Source organism: Sitophilus oryzae, unplaced genomic scaffold (genome assembly GCF_002938485.1).
Source record: "Sitophilus oryzae breed Bouriz unplaced genomic scaffold, Soryzae_2.0 scaffold_1590_pilon_pilon, whole genome shotgun sequence".
NCBI classification, from domain to species: domain Eukaryota; kingdom Metazoa; phylum Arthropoda; class Insecta; order Coleoptera; family Curculionidae; genus Sitophilus; species Sitophilus oryzae.
This window is the reverse complement of record NW_022146270.1, coordinates 163266-189479: the sequence shown is the minus strand read 5'-3', so window position 1 is coordinate 189479 and position 26214 is coordinate 163266. Positions and strand designations below refer to the sequence as shown.

Here is a 26214-nt window from a genome sequence, read left to right as displayed (position 1 = left end):
TCAATTTTTAATCAAGGAGCTTTGGGAAAATATATTTCATAGTCTAATGCTTTTCGTGTCGGTCCTTAAATATGCTCTAATCGTATTTTTAATCATAACTGAAGATGTTCAAATGGAACGAGTGTAGATCATTGGCATATTTGGAAAAAGTATTTTCTACCAATTTGGTACCGCATACATATTTGGTATTTCGAGTCAAATTGTCTTTCCTAATTTATGGCTATGGCACTCTAGATTGAAATTTAAAATGCTATTTCTTAATTGAAAATGTCCAAAGTTGGTATATGATAAGTCATTCTATTCACGTATGTCTTCATCCCCGATAATCGCAAGACTAAGACCAAGAATAATCTTGCTCACAACTAGTTACCGACATTACCGTGGTGTCTTAAATACTTTAGTTATCAAATTATGAAAAATAATCTGCTGTATGTTGAATAAATCTTAATAAGATACCAATCTAAATATTGACTCAACGACAAAAAGATGTGTTGACATAGGGCTGATTTTTAAATCTTTAAAAAATTTAAAATATTTGCACAACACAGTAAATTTGTACAAGAAAATAAATGTACCAATTTCTCAGCCGGTCCAATCAAAATCGTCTGTTTTCGACAATTTTCGCAGATATACCGTGTGGTTCACTAAGTATGCAACATATGGAATTTTTTTATTAGAAGTCCTATCCAAATGGGAATACTATCAAATGTTAGTGCATGTCCAATAACCATATCAGCGATACTTTGAATGGTTGCAAGTCAAACAACCTACAGGGTAGGCCAAAAAAACGTACATAAGTTTCGCGGATGTCCGGATAAAGACGAATAAACTGGGAGTTCTTTTTATTAACTATTTTTCACATATTGAGCTTGAATTAGTGAAGTATGAAAATCTTAAATATAAATTAAGTAAAGAAAGTATTGCCATTTGGGTAGGACTTCTAATAAAAATTCCCATATATTACATACTTAGTGAACCGCACTGTAGAAAGTGACAGACTCATCATATTTAAGCAACCCAGAAAGTAGAATGTAGAATATTTAGGAAAAACGGGTTAATCACCGCGACCTTACAGATCTATTATATGTTCCCCTTTCATGAGTTATAACGAGTTATAAATCATCATACAGTCTTCCCCCAGTCAACCCAGAAAGTTGCAAAAGTATTTCAATAATTCCACTCATATGTGTAGAAGCCTTCTCAGCATATTATACGATATAATAATAATAAATTATACTTACTCTGAAAAAAATCTTTTATGTTTTCTGGAAATTCTGATTGCAGCTCATAAAAATCCAACGGTGTCATCTTCGAATTTCTGTGCAACTGTCTATATGTGCCGTACATATGAGATGGTACTCCTAAAAATAACAAATGAATCACAAATGATATAGTACTCAAATGATTCGACATATTTAATTAGATGTCGCTAGAAAATGTCATAAAGTTATTTTTTGTAAACCTTGTACAGGGTGTCCCATTTTAGTTGAAATAATACGGCATCTCCGTTATTAGTAAAGATAGGAGGATGCGGTTTGCACCAATCTGTCCCACTTTTTTGTCAAACTGAAGATGCTGTAAACAAAAATCTCATAGCCGTCGTCTTCTTTTCTGAGCTACAGGGTTTTTTTGAAAGTTTTGCAATTTTCTTCCTTCTATCTTCACTAATAACGGAGATACCGTATGATTTCAACTAAAATGGGACACCCTGTACTGTATGTAATGTGGGTACCTGGGATGGGACACCTGGGATGGATACCTGTAATGGGACACCCTATACTGTATGTATCTAATAGGGCATTGCAAGCTCAGGCATCTAAAGCTGATGGGATTAACGAACGAAGTCATGTACAGATTTTGTCAATCAAAGGTAGGAATTTTACGTCAGTGAGATAGCATGACAAATGTGCAGTTCTTTGTATGAAGCAATGATAAGCCATTCACAAAGAGCTATGTAGTATAACAACGGTCCTTTAACCAAGTTAAAGAGGTAAGCTTTTAGCCAACTGTATAACAAACAATTTAAATAGAATAAAGGAACTTGCGTTGTGTTAAAAATATTATTTTTATTTTGACTTACCTCGGATGCGCTCGACAAAAGCAATATTAGGGAAATTTGAGGCGCATACGTTATGTAAATCAGACGCTAAATTTATAAATAGTCCTACTTATTTCATTAAATGAAATGAAAGGAGTGCCGTACTCTGTCTAGAATTCACAATAAAACAGCACGGCAGATCACTTCTTCTTCTTTCTCTGCTTGTCCATTAATGGATGTTTGCGACCACACTTTCCATGGCTTCCCTATCTCTGGCTGTGTGGATCAACGTCTGTGTGTTACTAATGCCTGTCCACTGTGTTATGTTCCGCAGCCACGACATTTTTTTCCGTCCCAAACCTCTTCTGCCCTCGATAATTGTGTTGAAGAGTTCACGTTCTCTATTAATACGTCTTAGTACATCCTCGTTTCTTATCTTGGCCGTCCATGGTATCTTGAGGATTCTGCGGTATATCCACATTTCGAAAGCTTCCAGTCTGTTTATGGCACTTGCTTTTAGTGTCCAACTGTCCACGCCGTAGAGGAGTACCGACCAGACGTAGCATTCCATAAATCTCAACCGAAGCTCAAGGTCGAAATCGCTACAGGTGAATACTTTTTTAAATTTCAGGAATGCGCCCCGAGCTTGCTCGATTCTGCACTTAATGTCCCTGTCAGATGACCAGTCCTCGTGAAGCCAAGCTCCCAGGTACTTGAATTTTTCGACTCGTTCTATGAATTTTCCTTCGTACGTTAAGCTGACGTCTCTAAACTCATCCACCTCTCTCGTGACAACCATGAATTTTGTTTTCTTTGTGTTAATGGCAAGTCCCATTCTTTGACTACATTCTCCTACCATACTAACCAACTGTTGTAAATCATCCATGTTATCCGCAACCAAAACTGTGTCATCGGCATATCGTATGTTATTTATCCAGACTCCCTTGTCCTCTAGCGACTCCTGAAAGATGGCATATATTGAACAAGAGCGGCGATAGTATACACCCCTGCCTTACTCCTCTGCGAATACAAATTTGGTTGGTTAGGCCGTTCGCTAATTTTACCCGTGCTGATTAGTGCCAGTTGGCAGATCACTTTTCGATATATTAAAGAATCCAATTATGCTGTTCTGGACTTTAATAAAAGAGAAATAATAATAATACAAAAACTGTCCTCATTCTGACCAAGGTTTGTAGTTTAATACATTAAAAACATGCCACATTTATTACATCCAAAACGGAAGAAGTTATTGTTACTTTAGCAGATCCCCACCCGCGTACTAAGGTCTTTTTTTGGTTTGGTGCAAATATCTTTAGATTATGAGTTATTCGGTAGAGAACGGTAGTATAAAAGCTATTACATAACACCTATCATCTCTGTTCGTTGTCTGATTTCCCTGTCCCTAGTTTTGAGAAATTATAAAAATCAATAATTGTTTATGTATATAGAGTGTCTTAAAACTGAGTGTTTTGAATATAAAGATTCAAATAGATTTAAATAGGCGATCATCTCAGCTATATGGAAGATTTAATCTCCAAGTTATTACACTTCTTGAAAATGGTAGGACTGGAAACTTAAGAAAGAGATCAGAAGATAACAATAGTCACAGTCAAATACAATATACAATACCTCAAATAATCTAATCTAATCTATATTGTTATTTATTTATTTATTTAAAGGAAACATATCAAAATAAAAAATATAGACGAAATGCATAAGAGGAAGTACAATCATGGTACAAACACTAAATATAATCAGACCAAAAATTAGCATAGTAGTATTGACGGCATTTTCTCTGGCTTTTAACAGGTCAGCTAGCTTGCAGAAAACTGTACACTGAAGGTTGTTGTATAAATATCTGGTTTGTTCGATATCTGGATATCGATATCGGTGGTTAATTTGTTCGATATCTGGATAATGTTGATGGATCTCTAGTATAATTCCATTTGAGCACATATCTTTTGTTCCTCCAATCCCACTTTTTAGTCTGTTAAGGGATTTCCGAGTTTCCCATTGCGGGTCTGCACCTAGGGGAAGAACTTGAAAAGGTGGGGTCAATAATGCGATATCTGCATTTCTCAGTATTCACTCAAGTTTTGTCGCGCCATCGACGGTAATGCACCATGATCAATAGTAGTTTTTAAGAAGTTCCTTTTAGATTCCAATCTATATAGGGGTTGATGTTAAGTTGATGTTAATGCAATTGGATGAGCAACGTTTAGTTTCCTCTTATATCTTTCTGTATTTGCGGCAACTTTCCTTCTATTGTATTTATATAAACTTTGTAAGTCGAAGTAGAAGTAACAGTAATAGCAGTATGGAAGTAGCAGATAACTAAATTTTATTTCAGCTCTTACTGGATGTTTAAAAACGGGTTACTAAAACTTTTTTAAAAAACCGGTTTAGTAATCAATTTTGCATAATTATTACATGTAAATTGTTTAAAGGTTTTATAAAAATTAATTTTCTGAAAATATTTTTTTATAAATGTTGGCCAAAATGCCGTGATTCATTGCGAAGGCCTGTGCCAGAAGGTTTTTCATTTTGTTTGTTGTTTTTCGTCGGCATTTTTGTCCGTGCGATAAATTTAGATCTATGATATGTACCTGGTGAGACTAAGCAATGACGAATTTTAAAGTGATTTATACGAGAAAAAATACATTTTGTATTAGATTTCACTTAGAATCGAATCACTAGTTTTTTTTAAAGATTTATGCAATCACAAAGTAAGGAGGTTTTAGGTAAAAAACTCCTAGGTTAAAATAAATTTCTCTGTAGATTTTTATTTGAAAACAAATTACGTATCAGAAGGCATAATGTAATCAAGTATCCCAATAAGGAGGTACTTTGGGTGAGCTAGATTTTTTATATTTTTGGGGGAATTTGATTTCATCTCATTAAACTTCCTACAACGTTCTTTACTTGAAATATACACATACAAGTGTTCAACATATAGTCAATCCCATATCCCATGTTTCGTGTTTGAGATTTTGCTCCTTAAACAACTAGCTGACCCGGCTAACTTCGTACCTCTATATAGAATTGAAGTGGGAGTTTTTTTGTCAATCTTGTTGTACGAACGATTGATTGACCAAATGATATAGAATGATTGAGGCTAACCGATTTAACCGTTTGATGTCTTTTGTTATCTATATTTTTGTTTGCATTTCGATTCGAAGTATATCAGAATATCATTTTCTATCAAATAAAGTAAAAAATACCGAGGGTACCAATTAAAAATCAAAAGTTGTAGTAATTTCCGGTGACACACAGGAAGAAACCGAAAACAACTGAATACGTCAATCAGTCCTAATTTATGTCATATACTAACATACCCAATGACTAAAGAATATAAGCACATGTAACGCCCATATACGGGCTGCAGCAGAATTTCTGACCTTAGAGGCCATTCTTTTGATGGCAACAATGAGTCATCATTTGGTCACCAGCGACAATTTTAGCGATTTTTAATAGTTTGTGTGTAGTAAACTTTGTATAAACTGTATTACAATGGTAATTAGTTGTTCAGCTTTCAAGTGTAAATGCAGCAGCGATAAGAAAGAGCCAGGAGTTACGTTTCATAGGTAAATAAACAGTCCACTCCAACTTTTTAGCGTTTCCTTATTGAATTCGATAATTATTCTTCAATTTCCATTAACATCTATATGTACTTGATATGTGCTATACGTCGATACTAGTTTTGTACCTTTTGTTAACATTTTAATACGTTTTTTTCGTAATTAATTAGTATGATACACCATAGGCGTAGTCAAAACAATTATCAAAAAATATAAATATTGCTTCAAACAGCTAGGTTAGGAAAAATATGTGCCACGGCACTGTTTGGTGACATCGTCACAATTTGCTCTCGGATGTTATTTGTCCTTGGATTCTTTAGTCATTGAAATAATATTATAATAATACATAATCTGTTTTTTATCTGAAAAAATAAAAAAGTTATAGGGGTTGAGCCACTTTTGAAAAACACTAGGTATATTTCAATATCTTTCTGTATTCGGATATGCGATTTTCCTAGCAAAACCTATGCCTTGGATGAAAGGAAAATAAGAGATGAGAATTGTTTAGAAATAAATGAGATATTGATGAATTGAAAAGATTTTGTTGAAATAAATGAAGTCAGTGGCGTATCATTTGTAAAAAATTAGACGATGCGTCCCATCAATAAAAATTCAACAAATTTGCAAGTAGCCAATGAAATGGGTGGGCGGAGTGTTTTGCGATGACATACTTGTCAAATCCACGTGGACTCTCTGCCGCTTTTATATAGGTAGCGGTTTATAAAATATTATGGCTGTTTATTTATTTGTTTTTTGTCCGCATTCTTTTGATAGACACACATCCAGTAGACGTACTTTATATGGTATGACATTGTAGTACTTTCAGTATTTAAATTTCATGACAATTATTTCATTACGAGATAAATGTCCACCATTTCATTTAAACTAAAAAAACATTGCTGTTAAAATTAGCCTGAGCTACCCTGTATGTCATCAAAAACAATTTAAATATTTTACCATTGCCTGCCATATTTCATAAAAAAGATTTTAAGTGAAAATCTCAAATCAGTTCTAAGAGAGTATTTTTGGAATACTGGACCACCCTGTTAAAAAGGGATTAACTATGACAAATTCGCCACATACTTTACTACTTAAATTATGGCTTTTGAGAAAAATAGCATATGCATAAAACCAAACCAAAACAGAGTACAGAGTAATATATTAATAATTTAAATAAAGCTTAAGTTAAACAAAATTTTTAACTTATTTAATGACTCTAATTATTAATTAAATTTAATATTTATTATTGTTTTCTAAAATTAAGCTAAAATCTTTTTTCCCCGTGATTCGTCTCAGATTTCAAAATTTTTGTTTAGTCATAATAAAGAATGTTTTAAAATAGAACGAGTGTTGCGAGAATCTGAGATTTGTATTTTTGAAATAGCGTTTTTGCCGTAAAGATATGCAACCAAGCAACTGGTGATATATAAATATCAAATACTATTATTTTTGTGTTTATATCTTGGTAATAGGTGCACAAATACGAAGTTTTAGCTAATTTTCATCTCTTTCAATGATATTTTGTATAAACATACCTGTCTGTTAGTCCAGTGTTTCCTGTTATTCATATTTTGTTTTAGTCGAAACAACATTATGTAAGCTATTGTCGATATAATCACATGACCGCATATTAACACAACACATTTTTGTTTCCTCTTTTATTGTAAAATATAACCATATTTATCTACATTTGAGCTATTTGGTAATACTACTACTATCTTAATTATCAGGATTAAAAAATGAAATAGAAACAGTTACAAATAAAATATGACAGCATCTAACTAGACCAATTTAGTAATAATCGAAGGCCGCTGTTTGAAGAGATCTATATGGATCTATCCATGGCAATCATGATTTTATTTTAAAAGTTAGTTAAAAGTTAGTTGAAAGAATCTGCTGCGGAAAAGAAATTTGAAAAAATAGTATTAAAATTATAAAATTATCTTATATTAAACAATTTCTCTGGTAAGTTTTTAGAATAATATCATATCTTATTATTTTAAATTGTTGCAGCGGTTACAGATTTGATAATAAGTAATAAAAAATAAGTTTTAATTTCAAATTTAAAACTTTGTTAATAAAATGATTTACTAATAAGTTAAAAAATCATCAAATTCTCTAAATTTACTTAGAAAATATCTATTTGTATACTTTTCAATAACATGGGAGATTCTATTTCTGTAGTCACCGATTCCACACCGAATGTCGCTATTATTTAGGTCACTTTATTTTCGAGAAATAAGTTGAAAATTAATGAGTAAACATGCGTAACTATAAATATCATTTTGTATTAAAATTTAGCAAGAAAATTATGCTGGAGTTGATATTTTGTCATATTCTTATTTAACTGCTACCTATCGAGATTTGAAATTTGAAGGAAATACTAGATTATGTATCAATGGATTTACTTTTAAAAATAATATGAGTCCAGAAATTTAGCTATTTAAGGCATCTTTTTTATAGTCTAAAACTACATTTAAGTATATTTTGACGTTATAAATGTTAAATACGATGGATTTAACAATTATTTAATATATAAAACAGGTATTTTTTCATTATTAACAAATACGTAACAGCGCTTTCAGATGAAGCGGAGCGTCCGCGTGTTTTTTCAAGATAGCCGTCGCACGTCGGACGAAATCATCCAGACGGAGCATACGCGACCCATGTGAAATTGTCCATAAAATAAACTCATGGTACTTGCTCGAAGTCGCGGACAATCCGCTCCATCTGAAAGCGCTGTAACATGTAAAACATAAACCTTAAAACAAAAATTCAGCTTTTATCATTCCATTTACAAAAAAGTGGACTTTTTTAATCTATCTTCAGCTTTATTATAATGCCGCGACCGCACATGCGGCATTTGGCGATTTCTGAGCACTCGTCAACAGGGCTTCGCCGAAATCGCCGATCAGTGTGGACGGGGAAGTTGGAGTCCATGTTTGTCTATGGACTCTATAAGTTGTCGATGGTTGGAGTTCGGCGATTCGCCTTTATATTTGCTGTCCTCCATTCGCGAATTTCAAGTTCCAGAGCTTTACGCCCTGGGCTACTCAGAACGGTTCTGAAAGGAGCTGTGCGCGATAGTCTGGTGCCTCCATATGGCGCGGAACAGTTCTGAACTTTATGACTCAATTGAATGGAGCGAGAGTATCGTGTTCTTGAACAGTTCAGAGCTGCACAACTGCGTGAATGGATGACAGTAATTGTTGATGGGCCCTTTCGATCAGAGCTCGGCGATGCTCGCATGTGTGTAGTTGCGCTTGGAAAGGCTGCATGTGCGGTCGCGGCATAATAGGCAATAGTATTTTTATCGCTGATAAGCTCTTTATGCTTTATGTCGACGGGTTTCTAGATTGTTAGTGTAATAATAACATCTATACCCCCAAGACTTTTACCGATCGATTTCTTAAAATTACAAGTGTTCCTCCATTCGCGAACCTTCAAGTTCCAGTGCTTTACGCCCTGGGCTACTCGAGAACGGTTCTGAAAGGAGCTGTGCCCTCGTGCCTTCATATGGCGCGGAACAGTTCTGAACTTTATGACTTAATTGAATGGAGTGAGAGTTTTGCATTCTTGAACAGTTCAGAGCTGCACAACTGCGTAAATGGAGGACAGCAAATGATGTATCACACTTATCTAAAAAATTGTTACTTGTTTTTTTTTTGCTGAGAGATAATCGGAGTGATATCCGTATATCCATATCTCTCTAACACATTGCCTCTTATAGAAATATTCTTTATTATACAATTTTTGGTCAAATTGTACTACATACATCATATTGCTTCATAAAATTTCAAAAAAAGAAATATAAAATTAAGGTCTGTATTATAATCTTGGGTAGTTGTTTTCTTTTTAATTTAACAATTAAAAATGGACATCATTGTATAGCTATAATGTAGAAAATGTTTGCCAAAATACGTTTTTTTTCGAAATATTTAAAACTAAAAACAGTATCTATCAAATACAAAATTAGTAAATATAGGTATTGTCAAATTAAAATAAATATCAGAGCTTCTATTTTCTGATGCAGAAAATTTGTTTTTGATATAATTTATATATCTGAGATTTAAATGGATCATTGCCCAAAAATTATCCTTAAAATAGATCTAAGTGAATTTATTTTTCTTATAATACCACTGTGATCTGTTTTGGCACATTCATTTATATTTTATACAGTGAGTCTTAAATAAGTGCAAATATATTTAGGGGTGGTATATTTTGGCCCCAGAAAGAAGTGTAAGACGTTTTTTCCTGAATATTTTGTAAAAATTTTAAATTTTTACCTATCTTGATACGATGGCAATGGATTAAATTTAGAGTAACGAAAAAAACAGAAAAAATCCAGTGATTCTCAAAATTTAAGAATTTTTTTTAAATCTTTAAAGTAAAATAACTCTTAGATCTAATATAGATAACTTTAGACCTATTTGAAAAACAACCACAAGAAAATATATTTCTTTTGTGTAGGTATACCCTGAACTATATCTGCACTCAAATCACTTATTTAAGACTGTATATACTAAGTACAATATAGTATATGTATTTATAAAAAATATATGTAAATCTGCGGTTGTTATGACGAAAATTTCTTTACAGACTTATCTACACTTTTTAAACTGCTTGACCATCCTCCGTGTTTACCAGATTTAGCTCCCAGCGCCTTTTTTATACTTCGTTGTGCTACCTTGTTAAAAATCAATACAAATGTTTTTGGTTTATAATAGATGTATTTTTTTTTTGCTTCTTACGATGGGAAAAGTTATACCTGCTGAAACGTTAAGCATTTATTGTCGGTTAATCAAATTTATTTTACTAGTAAATACCCACCGACAAGCTGGTTTCCCTTTAGGTTCAACACGGTAGTGTATAGAAAAAATAACTTTTTTTATTTTATAGAATTTTTCTTTTCCAGCGACCAAAATCCCAAATTTGTTCAGTAAATAAACCCTCCACAAAGGTATAGACATAATTTAGTTATTAATATTGTTATTACCTAATATTATTTGTTTTATTTTCCGTAACAGCCACTTACCAATTAATTTTTATTAAGTTGGTTTAGTATATTTTTGCTTCTAGAATACCTCAGATATGTACAAACACTATATTTTATAATCCAACACCCCAGAAGGACAAAAAGTTATTTACAGGAAAAAGGAGAATAGGACAGTGCAAATTAACTACCAAAAGATTATCTTGCAAAAAGCTTTAATATAGACAATAAATATATGAATATAATTAAAACATAACCTTAAAAGTACATTCATCAGCTTAAAACAATACACTTAAAATTCTAAATATCGTACATAAAAAAAGCGTCAATGACCAGAATAGAATACACTAATTAAAATAATAAATACGGGTGATATCTCCGAGATTCTTATTAACTTAATAATTTTATAAAAAGAAAAAAAATTAAGCAGTCAACAAAAAAAATTTAGTAACATTTTGTTGATAAAGAAGAAAAATTGGCTTAATACTAATTGAGAAAGCTTAAAACATTTTTATTTATCTGAGAACACATTGTATTAAGGCACTTATCTACAGTACGGTTTTATTTATATAGGCTAATTTAACGTAAATAACACTAAAAAAATATATTGAATTTAATTTTCTCTTATTAATGTATTGTTTGTTTTTTCTTTTTAGTCATCTAGTATTGGAAAAACAATTAATATGAATTTTAATCAAAACCGGTGTTTATTAATGATATAGTTTTTTCAAAGTGCTAAATGCACGTCTTTTATTTTGTTAAAATAAAGATATTGTTTTCTTCAATCACTAAATGGTTGTGATTTATATCGCTAAATGCTTATGAAAAATAGTAAAGAGAAAATATGTTTTTTTGTCGAGATTTGCCAGCCCTGAAAATATGTGCACTTATTTAAAACACACCCTGTATAATATTTATTTGGTTCTGTCATAATTAATAATAATGCTTCATTTAGAATCTCAAAACTAGTGGAATAAATTAGCGGCTTCAATTAGCGTAGAAGTTTGTTCGTCTAATTTCAATACAAACATTTAAACCGTCAAAATTAGTGGCATTAATTTTCAATTAGTACAAAAAGTTAACAAATGTTTAACTTCTTCCGCTAATAATACTTCAAAATTTGCTAGTAATGACATTTTAGCTGTTGATTATTATCCGTCAATAGAAATTGTGGTTAGAAAAAAATGTTGATTAGACAGTAAGCTAATTATTAGACAGTAATTAATTATCTATGGATACAACCGATTACCGCAAGCTGTTCTGAATGAAGCTTATCTCAGTATTGAAAAATCATATACGTCAAAATTTAATTTGACAACACCACAGTTGTTTAGACAGTACAGGTCAAAATTAACATTTTTCCTGAAAAAAACATGACAAAACAAAATTTACCTTCTCTCTTATATATGATATATAAGAGAGTCTTTATTCAGTAAATATTATTATTAAAATTCTACATGGACTTTTTAAAAAAATAACTCCGGATTCCTTAAAAAATAACTACTTAAAAATCAGTTACCTATTTTTATACTTAGGTATTTTATATATTCTGTGAAAACGCAAAATCAGCCTATAATACCGGTATAACCATTATAATTATAAGGCACAAAAAATGTGTTTTACCTGTCTATACTTCCACCAATAAAATCGTACTGTAATTTGGATATAAAATATTGAAATTCAGACTCCACAAAGCTAAACTGTGGCAGTGATTCGTTTATCAAAATATAGTCGTATTTTTCAAGTCGATACAGAGATTGGTTATTACTTTATACAATATTGATTAAGTACGTATTAGGCCCAGCACCATTGTCTATTTTAAGTACTGTGATCTTCTCTCACCTGGTACTTGAAGAGTAGCCGTCGTGTTGGCAGTGCCTACAGTGTTCGAAGCTGTGCAACTGTAAGTACCAGCATCCTCTGAAAAAAATATATAAAAATTGTATATAAATAAATCATACCCAAATCATTTATTAATTAAATAACTGTTTTGCAGAGATAATTTTAAATCCAGAAGCTGTATCGGCTATTCTTGCTTTAAATGAAGATGGTAAAGACCTATGTCTGGACTTCTAGTACGAGATCCAGCAATGTTGAGAAAACAAGTATTTTAAGAAAGCTGGCTCTTTGATTTATCTTTTACTATGCTCTCTGGAATAGCGTGCGGGCTGTCTGGCCCATTGCATTGCACATCGGAAGATCATTTTTTTTTTTATTTAGTCCATTTATGACATGTATCGACTATTTCCATTCTAAATATCTTGAGAACGGTTGCCCGTAGCGATTCTTACCAAGAGACATTTTTTTACGTAAAAAGTCACGGAAATGTATATGTTTTCACTCATTAATTTTATACAGGTAAGGACGAAAAGTTATTACTCATCAAAACAGTTAAAACACATGTAGACATATTGACATCAAAATCGAATTTCTCGTATCAAAAAACTCCCAGTCACCAATTTTCATACAAATATTGACGTTACTTCAGAAATTATTTGGAAAAAATCGAAATAAAAATGAAATTTCTACACCCTGTTTACCGAAACTAAGCATTTTAAGACATACATTTATACGAACTTTTTTACTTATTTTTATCTGCAGAATATGCTGTCGAAGTTTCCGGAATACAGTTCGGACCATCCTGTATAATGTTTATTTGTTCTGTATCAATATAATTTATAATAACTGAGAAGTGAAATATTGTAGGTCAGTTTTAGGTATTAATTAGTTATAAATCAATAATTTCACACCACAGTTGCAAGTATTTGTATACCTATTAAAGCTTTGCATATTAAATTTTTGCTTTGTTTATTCCATCTTAAGTATTTTTTTTGTAAAAGAAAAAATACCCCTATATTATTGGAAATAAGTGACAAAAATAATTGTAATCAAAATAATAGTTTAAAAATACCATCTCTCTTACAAAAACAAATCTTATCAAATTCATTTTGAAACACGTTCTATAAATTTCGAAATTTATATTTAGATTCTACAATATTTCAATTCAATTTAATTTATTTTGTTTGCCAAAATTTTGATCCAAAAATAGAGCTGGAAAATTGAAAACAAATACTTTTCTGCATTACAGTACCTGGATAAGCTTGCGCTATAGTCAGTCGACATACTCCGTTCCTATAATGGATCTGATAGTCGTTGGAGTTGGCTATTATCCTTCCATTCTTTGACCATAGGATATTCGGAGCTGGTTCCGACTGAACGATGCATTCGAATTTGGCTGTTTGGCCACTAACAACGGCTATGTCTCTTAATGGCTGCAATAATTATTAAAATGTTTAATATTACTTCTATAGTATCAAGAAAATTATGCATTACCGTAATAAATAAGGGAGCTCTCGGCTGTCCAGGCTGTATGATTAGCTTAGTACTGCCGGGAGTACTGGGACAACTTGGAGGCGTCTGAGCTCTCATTCCAGCATCTAAATAATTGAAAAAAAATAGTGCTTTATTTCTATGCAGATTAAGTATTAGATATCCAGAAACATAGAATTTCATTTTTGCAATATATTTTCAAGATCCATGCAAGCACAAAAAGTAAACGCAGCAAAAAAACAAATCAAAGCATTTTTTCAAATCGTTTAGAAGTATATTGAAAAGACGAAGTGAAATACCTCACTATAAAATATTAATGCGCAATCACCCATTTAGTCCATATACGGTGGTCCAATGAGAGAGAGATCCAGAGAGATCCTTTACTCTGCTGTTACTCGAGAACAGTTAATGATAGAGCTTTGAAAAATACGTATAGGTACATCGGTCAAAGAAAATTATCTTGTAAGATCGAAAGTAAAAGCAACACATATTCAAAAATAATAATTTTGTCTTAAATTTCACTAATATGAGCATTTTGAAAATAGAAGTATCGTATTCCTCAAAAAAGTACATGGGCACTTTTTTGTCACTATTTTTGTCAAAAATAAAGTGGCCGGGGAAGGTTAAGCATTCTTACTTTCAAATGTTAATGTCTCTTTTGAGATGAACCAATTTTAATCCACTTGGTGTTGAAAAGGTGTTTTTTGCCTTACTTATTGTAAAGCCATAAATTGTAATGTTATAACTTTGTTAACGGTCGCTACATGTTGTTTCCAAAATTTCCAAAGAATGTTCAAATTTCCTCCAAAAAAATCAAATGTAATGATATTCTACGGAATTTTCCACATTGCAATATTCACTTTTCTTGCTTATTTACCTATAAATATCCTTTTCCAGAAGTTCCGTCATTAACAGTTCGGGAACAACAGCCGACGTGGTCTACCCTTGGGCCACTCTGTACAAAGTTTTAATTAGACCCTATAAATTTCCAATGGAAACTGAGGCCTGAGGTAATAACACCCATTCTCTTTATATTAAAGCATATGTATATTGAAAGAAAGTTAGTGGAAACCATTGAATAGAAAGACTAAACAAGGAAACTGTCCCATTGTTTTTCGTGTTTTTATATATTTTCACTATAATATATCCTGATGATATATCTTTCCAGATTTATACGCTTCGCATAAAATCAAGAAAATTATAAAATAAAGAAAATCAAGAAATGATACAAAGTAAACACAGAAAAGCGTGATATACTCAAAAAACAAATATTAATATACTCAACAAAAAAAACAAAGTTTTATTAATTTAAAAAATCTGACAAAAGCTGCTTCAAAAACTTGTATTCACAATTTTGGTTTATAATAGGTTTGTTCCAACATAGCAGAGAATCGTTCTTGGTACGGTTACGCTTATGCGCAGTAGAGAAAATGCGTTTCAACAACGAGAGAATCGATTAGCAAACGATAACTTTTGTGTTCTAACAGAATTGTAATCGTTTGTGAACCGGATTGGGAACGGTGATTGCGATACCATCCTAGAAGTAAGAATCAAAAAACTGACCTGCGTATTAAGACTGTACGTCAGCTGATTATTGATTGTTTTTCTTTTATTTCTTTGTCCATTTTCTGTTTTTAATTTGCTGATTCCTCAAGTTTTATTTGGTATTTATCGTTTTTACACATATTTTAAATAATTATTTTTATATTGTTGTACTAAATATGAGAGGTGATGACGAGGACAGTGATAAAGGTGATTTCCTAATTAAAAGATAAATAAATTCAATAATCCGTAAATAAATACAAAATTTGAAATTTATATCAAACCTATAGGCTTTGTGCATTTCAGTTGATGTCAACAAATTCCGACCGCAGCGCTTCAACGGCAAAAATCAGAAATTATCCCTACCTATTTCACGCCCCCGCGCCGTCATGTTGATCGCATTAAAATAATATTGAAATAGTGGTTTTGTCATAATATTTAAGTTATTTAGTTTTTTGCTAGTGCAGTTATTGAGACTATAAAACACTCAGATACGAGGTTTGTGTGATGTAACAGAGGAATTCGAACTAGGCGTCGCGTCGTGTTGTGTTGTGATAATTTCAAATGTTAATAAAAGTGCCGAAAAAACGTCAACGCGTAAAAGAGAGTAATTAGGGCATTTTTAGATGCAATAAAATTCAATAATTCAACTTTCCCAGATATTCAACTCTCCCGAAACAACATTTTATAGCTTCATAGTTTCTCCACACCGATTTAATCAAAAACAAAAATGGATTCAAGCAGTTCGACGAAACAAGTGAGTAAACAAAGTGCTCATAATCAAAAAATTAAAAAGACATACTATGAGAGGATAAAATATAATTTGCAATATTATTGGTATACTTTTTTTAATCAACTAGTGATTAAATGTTTTATGAACATCTTCTAAAATTATAATTATGTACCTTTAAAAAATTTTGATATAGCCGAAATAGCCCAAATCATGCCCCACTAGCAAAACCGGTGATTAAAACTATGCTCGTTACCGTAGTTGAACTCTTCTAAGAAGTTTTTTTTAACTGGAATAATAAATTATAATACAAGTTAGACCTTCTGAAGATATCAAAATATTTACTTTTTTATTTTTATTTTTAGAATTTTCACAAATTACACTTCCTAACACTTTTAGAATAATTAAATAATACATTTTTCGTATTCTCGCTATTTAAACCCATGTATTTGTAAGTACGAGTTGTCTAAAATATTCTCATATGGTGGCAGCACTGGCGGAGAATGCACCACCTATATAAAATTAGGTTATGAATTTGATTCTAAATTCAGCCCAAAAACCGTTCCAACCCGTAACAGAACTGTCCAAGTTGACACAGGCGTACAAATCCGACAGCGACGATCCTAATAATTACCGTTCTAGAACGGTACACATTGCTGTGTTGGAACAAACCTAATATAAAAATAGTATCTGCTTATAGTATTTTTATTCAATGGCAGAAAGCCAATAATCCCTTAGAAAGCGAGCGAAGCACACCAAGTACCTGCGAAAGTATGGTTAAAAGCTGGAGAGGTGCTGGGCAAACTAGGCGACAACGATACAGGACTACAAGACGAAGGTTCCCATCGCGAACCTTGACTTAATCCGGCCTTCTTCTTTGACGCATCGCCCTCGTACTCTGACATCTCACTCTCTGACGTCGGATCCCATTTGTTCGTGAACTTTTTCGGCTTGAATTGAGGCGTTGGAGGGTTGTAGGTGCTCGTACCGTTATAAGTGCCGCTTGGATGGGTCGTGGTTTCGTGATACACCGGCATTTCGATGTCCACCGTTCGTTTGGGAGGTTCTATCACTGTTTTCTTAGGAACTGGGATTTCACCAGACTTTCCTTCTCCTGGTAGGATGATGCCGAATTCGTAACCAAAGTCGTATTTGAAGTAGATCAGACCTGTGTCTGGATCCACGTGTTTTGTTCCTAAAAGGTTATGGTTAAGAGTGTTAATAAATTAGTTAATTTTAAGTAGGGTTGTATACCATGCTATGTGGTGTAATTTTAAGTGTGTCAGTAATAATTAAAAATTTTATCAAAAAATTAGTACTTATATGACAACGAATTTTTTCTTTAAAACTTGAATACTATTTAGACAAGATGGTAGACAATGATTCAGTATTGAAACTAAAAGAATTTCAGACTCCCATTGTCTATTTATTTTTACTTACTCAATACGTTTCGATCAGAAGGACCACATCAAATGTAAACTGATTTCGTTTTCTTAAATACTATTTATTATTATTTACAATCACGTCATTAACAAAAAGGAGGTACAGTATTTTATACTGTATAGTGAAACACACCTTTACATACTTGATTAGAGTTGGAAAAATAAGGTACTTAATAGTTTCATTCGCAGAGCAGCCAGAAATAGTTTGGCAGTAGTTTGAAACTTGACTTGAGTATTTTTTTCGAAATTCTCACAATAAACATTTCACTCATAGTAAAAGTCGATTTACCTGATTTATAACATAAGTATATTCATTCTATTGAAAATGAAAAATGTATTAAAAATGACAAAAAATGTTTACTCTTGGTTTTGACACATTCAAAACCAGTAAAATATAATAACTTTTGACAATTTGGAATTTATCGTTTGTTTCTTCTAATTTCGTTTATAATCAAATATAGCCAACAGGTTATCAGAAAGTGATAATAACAAAAACGAGTATCACGAAAGTGATGTTAACATTGAGTCTTGTCAGAACTTAGAGAAGCTGCAGAAGCAATAGAACTGAGAGATGAAAACAAGTGGAAGAAAAGGATGAATAAAAATGGAGGTAAAAATAGATAATGTGAAACTTTCAAAAATTTTAAGGTTAGTAATTTATTTTACAAAACCGGTTAATATTTTGGGTATTTTTTTCTTAAAAGCCTTACCATGTCCAACAGTCCTAGACTCTTCCCGGTACACCTGAGCGTCTGCATCAGTAGTACCAGTTTTCAGTATAGGTTTCTGTTGCTGTTTCTTGCTGACATCGCTCACAATGTCCTGAACAAATTGCTGCGTTTTCGACTTGAATTCCTTCGTCATACTGTCCATGTGATGAGACGCCATCTTAGTAGCGGTGCATTTTGTCATTCTTTGGTCTGCCACATAACCATATTCAGGTGGGGTCCCTACGAAAAATTAAAGTAGGTATAAATAAAACAATCTACATTGAAGCTTTATTTAGAACCTCAAAGTTAGTAGAATAAATTAGTGGTTTCAATATTACTTTATACTTAAAACTTCATTCAGAACCTCGCAATTAGTGGAATAAATTAGTGGTTTCAATTACACTTTATATTTTTTAGTTTACGATCATTCACAATGCCTAAAAGCAAAATTAAAATTAACAGAATATCCTAGCAACAGCTTGCCAGAGTCAGTTGTATCACTTGTATCCATAGAGAAGGACCAATAATTTGCTTAAAAAATAATAAACTTTTCATTTCTAACCACAATTTCTCTTGACGGAGGAGAATCGCAGATCAAAATGACATTACTCGCAAATTTTAAGATATCATTAGTGGAAAATGTTAAAAGTTTGTTTACTTTTTCTACTAATTGGAAATTACTGCCACTAATTTTGACGTCCTGAATGCTTACATTGAAACTAGAGGAACAATATTCTACGCTAATTGAAACCACTAATCTCGAGGTTCTGAATAAAGCTTTAATTTTTTCCCAAATTACCTGGTTTTAGTTTTGCTGGTGGTTCATAAGAATGGCTCCTCTTCATTATTTGATTTGAACTGCTCTCTGAAGATCTTTTAAAGCTTGAGGATTGATGTCTTCTTGTTTCTCCATCGACGTAATCTGATGTTCTGCTAATATGGGTCGATTGGACAGGACCTCTGTCAAATTCCATGGGTGTTTGGACTCTTTCTTGGAAACTAACTCTGTGGTCGTAACTTTTGGACTCGCTTGGAGCTGTAACTCGTCTAAAAAAATTGTGAAACTTTGGATGAACCTTTTGCAAGCTGCGTGAACAATAAATTATTGTGTAATGTAAAGTTTTAAGTTGTGTTTTATTCATTCATATGAATGGTTTAAGATGCGAGAGGACAATATTCCACTAGTGGAATATTGTTCTCTAGACTTCGCTGGCTGTAAATTGGTAGTTGCTTCATGAGCTTCCGCAAGAATTGCTGCAGGATTACCATCATTATCACATGTTTCAGTGAGTTTTAAAAAACTTTTGCAATTTATTATCACATAAATTCTCAATTTTACTCTTGCCAAGCTTTTGCTTGTATCAATATTAAACATCATAGTTATAATAACCACAAACGCTATTTTCAATTCGATTTTTAAAGATTAATTTTTTTCATCAATTTTCTATAATTCTAACCAAATATATATTGTCTGTTCTTAAATTCACTTAAGAAAATTAAAGCTCGAATAATTTTTAAATAAATAAAAAAAGCTTTACCTATAATGCCTATCTTCAGTATCACTGCCACCTGGAGTCCAAAGTGGTCTAATCCGTGTAGACTCTACTTCACTCTCATAATCGCTTTCTTTAAAACTTCCAGGGATGAATTTAGTAGGTGTTACTGGTGGTGGAACACTGGCAGCTCTTCTGGGTTGCGCTGGTTCAGGCGAATAAGGAAATGGTTCTACCTTGGTTGATTGCTCCTGTCTTCTATATTGATCTCCGAATTTGATCACCTTATGGGTTTGCTGGACGCTCATCGTCCGTTTGCAAGTATCCGTGGATTCATCTAGATGGACTACATTGGATGTTTCTGTCTGGATTGCGTTTTGGTATGGAGCACTAGTGGTTGACCTAAAAGTATAACAAGATTTTTATATTTTCATTATTTTTTTTAGCAAAAAGTACCTGTAAAATTGTGTTCTTCTAGGTCCAGCAGCATACCCAATCTCTGGAGGACTTCCAGGCTGAATAAATACAGTCTTCTTAGGAACAGCAGGAGTAGCTACCACTACATCAGTAACAGCCGAAGTAGCTGACATAGCTTTAGGCTTACAAACCACAGGTTTAGGAACGGGAGTAATTTTTTCAATCGGCTCAAACTTAGGTCTTGGTGGTCCATCAATCAGAGGAGGTCTATCGAATTCCGTCGGAGGTGTAGGAGTTCTACCTCCTTGATGGTATTGCTGGCTTGGAGTCAGTACTGGTCGTACAGGCTTGTAATACTTATCAGTGTGTTGACCCCAGATAGGAGGAATCCTGCCCTCATAGTCACTTTCATAGTCGCTCTCTCTAAATTCACCTTTTACAAACTTTGAAGGGCTGGGTGGAGGTGGTCCTTTCGATTTTTTAGGTCTTGGAGGTTCAGGATGATATGGAAGTGATTCCAGGTGAGTTTCTTTTTGGTGCTGTTCTGAAAATTGTTCTGTCGTTTGGCTAGTTACGATCGGTGTTGCTATAAATTCCTGGAACAGACGAACATTCCTTTGTTAGAATAACCAAGCGTATTAAATAGTTTGGGTTATAAATATGAGGCTACAAGGAACAAGTTCTTAAGTATTAAATTGCCTGTAATAAGGGTATACTATTACGATATTCTGGGTATGCCACTACTAAAAATATTCTATTTTATTAGACATATGACTCAGTGGCTACTCAAATTAGTCTAGAAGAAATACTAATATTTTTTTAAATTAATGTGGTAAAAAACAATCTTTCAAAAAAAGGAATCAATAAATAATTTCCAATTATTACATACTGAGAAGAAAGTACTAAAATTCCGAAAAGTTGTGTAAGTTAAAATAATTAAAGACAATGAAAGCCCTAAGTTTAGTATCATCAAATCAGTATTAATACTGAATCATTATATACCACATTCATAGAAACGATAGAAAAAAAAGGCTTACTAGATTGATCAAGACTTTTACAATTTTTGTCTCATGTTTAGGATAGGTAATCTTAACAACTCGTTCCCTGCAACTACTGAAATAACAGTCAACGTGCAAAGAAAAAATTAAATGATAACTAGAACACAGAAAAAAATTAAAATTGATGTTATTAATAATTTAATTCGTTATTGAAACAGACAAACAATATATAATGTTGTGGGAATCTATAAAGCTTCATTCAGAACCTCGAAATTAGTGGAATAAATTAGTGGTTTCAATTATACTCAATACTTAAGAGTTTGCGATCACTCACAATGTGTAAAAAATACAATTAATTTATAAATACAAAATATCGTAGCAACAGCTTGCGGTAGTCAGTTGTATTCACTGAGAAAGCCTAATAATACGTAATTAGCTTTGAATAAGAAGACTAAAGAAGGTAATTAGCTTATAAAACAATCAACTTTTTTTTTCTAACCACAATTTCTATTGACGGATGACATACAGGGTGTCCCAGAAATAAGTGCAAGTATTTTAACTGGTAGTATAGTTCAACCCCAGAAACACGCCTATGAGGTTTTTTCGCGAAAATGTTTTTTTGAAAATTCGGAATATTTTGAAAAAATGTTTGGAAATTTTTTTAGTTTCTAGTTAAAAAACATAATTTCTTGATAATATGACAACATAGGTAGTAGATGAAATTTACAAGAAAGAAAATCCAGAAAATATCCAGTGGTTCTCGAAATTTTAGCAAAAAATATTTTTTTTTGGAAATTTTCAAAGTAAAATAACTCCGTTATTTTGGACTTATTTGAAAAACGATCAAGAGAAAATATGTTTCTTTTATCGAGATCTACAAAACCCTTAAAATACTTGCACTTATTTCTGCGACACCCTATATAAAGGCCAAAATGATATTACTCGCAAATTTTAAGTAAGTACAATTAGTGGAAAAATTATGGTTCTGAATGAAGCTTAAGTGAGATTTCTTTAGATTATTTTTATTAATGTCAATCAGAAATTGGTGAGATGTAAGTTTAGTATTAGCATTGTATTTATAATGTATGTTAAAATAAACCTTAGAAATATATTAAAATCTTCTGAGATAACTAAAAACTTCTTGATATTATACACTATAAAAACAATGATATTAAATAAAGTCATCCTAAACTCACATCAACTAATAATACGTGACAATTCCATTCGTGAATCTGGTTCGAAATAAGCAAGTGACTTAAAAATCTAAAAAGCCATTCATTGGGAAATTGCAACTGAATAATAAAAAATAATAAAAGAAAACAGCAATAGCAATGCAACAATCCTTAACAGCATCACACACAAGAAGCCAACCTTCTTAGCTGAAGAAACCGATGTTTGATGATGCTTCTTGACAGGAAACTTGGAAACTCTTGGTTTGGGAGCGACGACTTTTTGGGTTGAGGTAGAAGACTCAAAAATTTTCTGACTAGACTGAGAACTATGCCTGGATTCTGTATGCTCTTCTCTGAAATGCTCTGTTTTAACTATTCTTTGTTGAAATGGCTCGTCTGTATCAGCCATATACCCATCGATAACCACTTTTTTCTTCAGTTTTGGAGAATCCGGCTTTTTTTCTGCTGGATAAACATACGTAGGAGGACTTGCTGGCTTTATCCTGGGAGGAGAAGATTCTCTCCTCACTTGCTCAAAGTGTTTCGTCATTTTTTTAATCTGTGATGCATCCTTCTTTCTTCTATATTCCTCAAAATTTATTTCTGGTCTTGGTGGTCCGTGAAATTGGGGAGGTTTCTCGAAACTTGAAGGAGGTAAAGGTTCAGGCTCTTGCGACCTTGACCTGCCTGCAGATGTTGATCTGGGCGGTTGAACTCTCCTATACCGTGGTTCTTCAGTGTCACTCATTGAAGGCCTCCATTTAGGAGGAATCCTCACAGCTTCAAAATCACTCTCGTAATCACTATCCGTAAATCTTCCTTTGATAAACTTTGAAGGTGTAGGTGGAGGACCTGTTCTAGGTGGTCTAGGTCTTTCTGGATCGGGTTTGAAAGGAAACGGTTCCAGTTCAGGGAATTTTTCGAAAGGAATATAAGGTAATTCCTTTGGAGGTTTCTTTGGTTTTATTTCTACTGGCCTAGATGGTCTGGCGGGCACAGGAGGGGCTTGAGGAAATTCTTTTTTAGGCGGCAGAGGTGGAGGGATCGTTCTTACAGCGCAGGGAGGAACCTTAGTGGGTTCTCTTTGTAAATCCCTCTCTAATTCTTGTTCTACTGTTTCAACATAAGAACGCCTTCTTTGTTTAGGTGGTTCGGCATAAGCAATTTCTGGGGGAGGTCCAGGCTCAAGAATAACCTCATCAGTAATATCCTGAACTGAAACAGGTCTAATCGATAACGATTCTATGGTTGGATAAGGTTTAGGAGGTGGAGGAACATATTCCTTTACAGGTTGAGGCGGAGGCCAAGATCTTTGCGATGGTCTCAAATTACTCTCTTCAACTATATGTTCCGATTTCGACGTAGATAACGATTCGAAGTTTTGGTCCCTAACTGTCGTCTCCAGTCGAGTCACTTCCCCTATATAGTGAGGTACTAGAACTGGAGTTTTGTCTAAAAAAGTCTTGCTCTCGTGTACGGTTTTCTGAGTTTGTATTTGTACAGGGGCCCATTTCTTCTCTAACGTGCTTTGCGTGCTCCAAGATTTCGTTGTTTTGGATTCTTGGGCTTGAGGAGGGTTCCATGTTTGACCTACATCAGTAAATTTATGAGCCCACTGTTTCTCCATTTGCAAGGCATCTAAAGGTGGCTCTGCAATACCTGATAGAGAAGATAATGGACGACTGTAACTCTGTTTTTCTATAGAGTAAGTTGAGGAAGCGACAGAAGCTGGCCGTTCAAGTATTTCGTGTCTCGGGGACCAAATCTTTTGAGTGGAAGGTATTTCTGGAGTTTTCGGCCTAAAAGCTGGAGATGATGTTGATTCGTATCGATGACTGTATGAGGAGGACGAAGTTTGGTACGATGAAGATGTTTGATATGATTTCTCTGAAAATTCTTTTTTCTCGCAGACTTGAGCTGGTTTTTCTTGTACAGTTGGTGGGAAAATCCTAACTCCACCCTGGGGTACTTCATGTGCTGGCAGGCTTTTTGAACACTCAGATATTTTCTGCACTCTTTCGAAAACACTTTCTGATTTTTTACTGGACTCTACTTTAGGAGCGTAACATATATCTGCTGGAGGTTCAGGTTTTAAATCATACTCTTTAATAACTTCAGAAGAAAAAGATTTATACTCCTGAGGAGCTGACACATGCTGAGTTGATGAAAACGATGAAGAATATTCTTGAGTAAATGGTTTGTATTCTTTTTGAGTCGTGGTTAAAACACTTTCAGACTTTTTACTGGTGTCTGCTTTAGGTGAGTAACATATATCAGCAGGAGGTTCAGGTTTTAAATCAAATTCTTTAGTAACCTCTGAAGAATAAGCTTTATATTCTTGAGGTTCTGAAATATGCTGAGTTGAAGAGAAGGATGAAGAATACTCTTGAGTAAAAGGTTTGGATTCTTTCTGAGTCGTTGAAGAAAACGATTTAAATTGCTGAGTAATCGGTTCAGAAACCTTTTGAGTAGTAGACGAGAAGCTTTTATATTCTTGACTTATTGGAAGTGTCTTTGTTTCTTTGCTAACTTCCTTGGTGGACGAATAAGATTTGTATTCTTGAGTTACTGGTGCAGTTGATATTTTCTCGTATGATTTTGTTTCGCTAAATGAAGGTGTAGGAGGAATAACGAATGTTTCGACATCCTTCTTAACTTGAGATTCAGTAGAAGAGAATTTTTGGTATATCTCAGGCTTGATGGGTTTAATAGGTTCAATGGGTATTTCTTTTGGAGGTGGTGGTCCAGATTCACCTTCCTTTATCTTCTTTACAAAGTACTGTAATGAAGATTCTTTCGAAATTGAGCTACTTTCAATACCACCCTCTTCAGTAACTTCTCTTTTTTCCTCTATAATTTCTTGCTTTCCTTCAGGTCCTAATTCATGACATATTTCGTAGTCTGTATGTTTCTGATAGGAAGTCTCTTTCCTTTCAATGGGTTTTGGAAGAGGGATATCGGGAGTTTTGTGTTCAAGTTTATAGGTTTGAGATTGTTGAGAAGTGGTTTGTTCGCTTTTCGAGGTTACCTCCGATTTAGAGGTGAAGGATTGAGATATTTCGCTGCTAATGGGAACTTTAACTGGCACTATGGGTGCCGCAGTTGTGACAGTAGATGACGTCTTGTCAGCTGTAGAAGCCTATGAAAGGAATTAAAAGTGATATATTAAATCTGCTTTCTACCAAAAAAAAATTTGGCACAAAAACAACATTTCATTAAAAATAAAAAAATATAAATGAAGTTATTCTTACCAACGTTTCGTGTTTTTTCACGTCTTCAAACATGACAGTTTTAACGACCTCTACCATAGTGTCTGGTGTAGGTTCATATACAGCAATGTCAGCTATGCTCTGTGCTTCACCTCCGGCATTTGTAGCTCTTACCATATAACGTCCACTGTGTTTGAGATCAGCTGAAATGGTTAGAGAGTTATTTTTTTTTTTCTAAAACGCTTTATAAGACTTGTTTTTATACAAAAAATATTTGCAAGAACATCTTAATTTTACAATAATGTACAAATCAAAATCATTTAAACCAACCTTTGTCAATTGTAACAGAATGAGACTGTCCCAAAGACTTCACCCTTATATCCCTCAGAGCATCTCTAAGGGGTACTCCATCTTTGTACCATGTTACTGTGGGTTCAGGAGTTCCTGTCACCTCAACTTCCATAATAATTCGTTCGTTTTTCTTGATAACCTGAGCCTGCAGACGTCTTCCGAAAACTGGAGGAAATATAGTTTCTACAGAAGAAAATTAATTTGTTAATTT

General features: G+C 33.2%; 1 protein-coding gene across 3 annotated transcripts in view; it reads right to left on the bottom strand.

Moving 5' to 3' along the window:
• Positions 1-10809: 10809 nt before the first annotated feature.
• Positions 10810-26214, bottom strand: part of LOC115879936 (titin) — a 60305-nt gene continuing 44900 nt past the window's right edge. Inside the window, exons 21-31 of one of the 3 annotated variants that reach the window (XM_030897000.1) lie at positions 25983-26186; positions 25695-25855; positions 22643-25582; positions 20313-20869; positions 19902-20258; positions 19163-19410; positions 18364-18603; positions 17065-17406; positions 13943-14046; positions 13701-13881; positions 10810-12529 (exon numbers count right to left, since the gene is read on the bottom strand). In XM_030897000.1, the coding sequence (XP_030752860.1) occupies positions 12423-12529; positions 13701-13881; positions 13943-14046; positions 17065-17406; positions 18364-18603; positions 19163-19410; positions 19902-20258; positions 20313-20869; positions 22643-25582; positions 25695-25855; positions 25983-26186 (5441 nt within the window). In that variant the 3' untranslated portion in view covers positions 10810-12422. Of the gene's footprint in view, positions 12530-13700; positions 13882-13942; positions 14047-16974; positions 17407-18363; positions 18604-19162; positions 19411-19901; positions 20259-20312; positions 20870-22642; positions 25583-25694; positions 25856-25982; positions 26187-26214 lie in introns of all 3 variants that reach the window. The other 2 variants (XM_030897001.1, XM_030897002.1) reach the window with 2 other exon arrangements.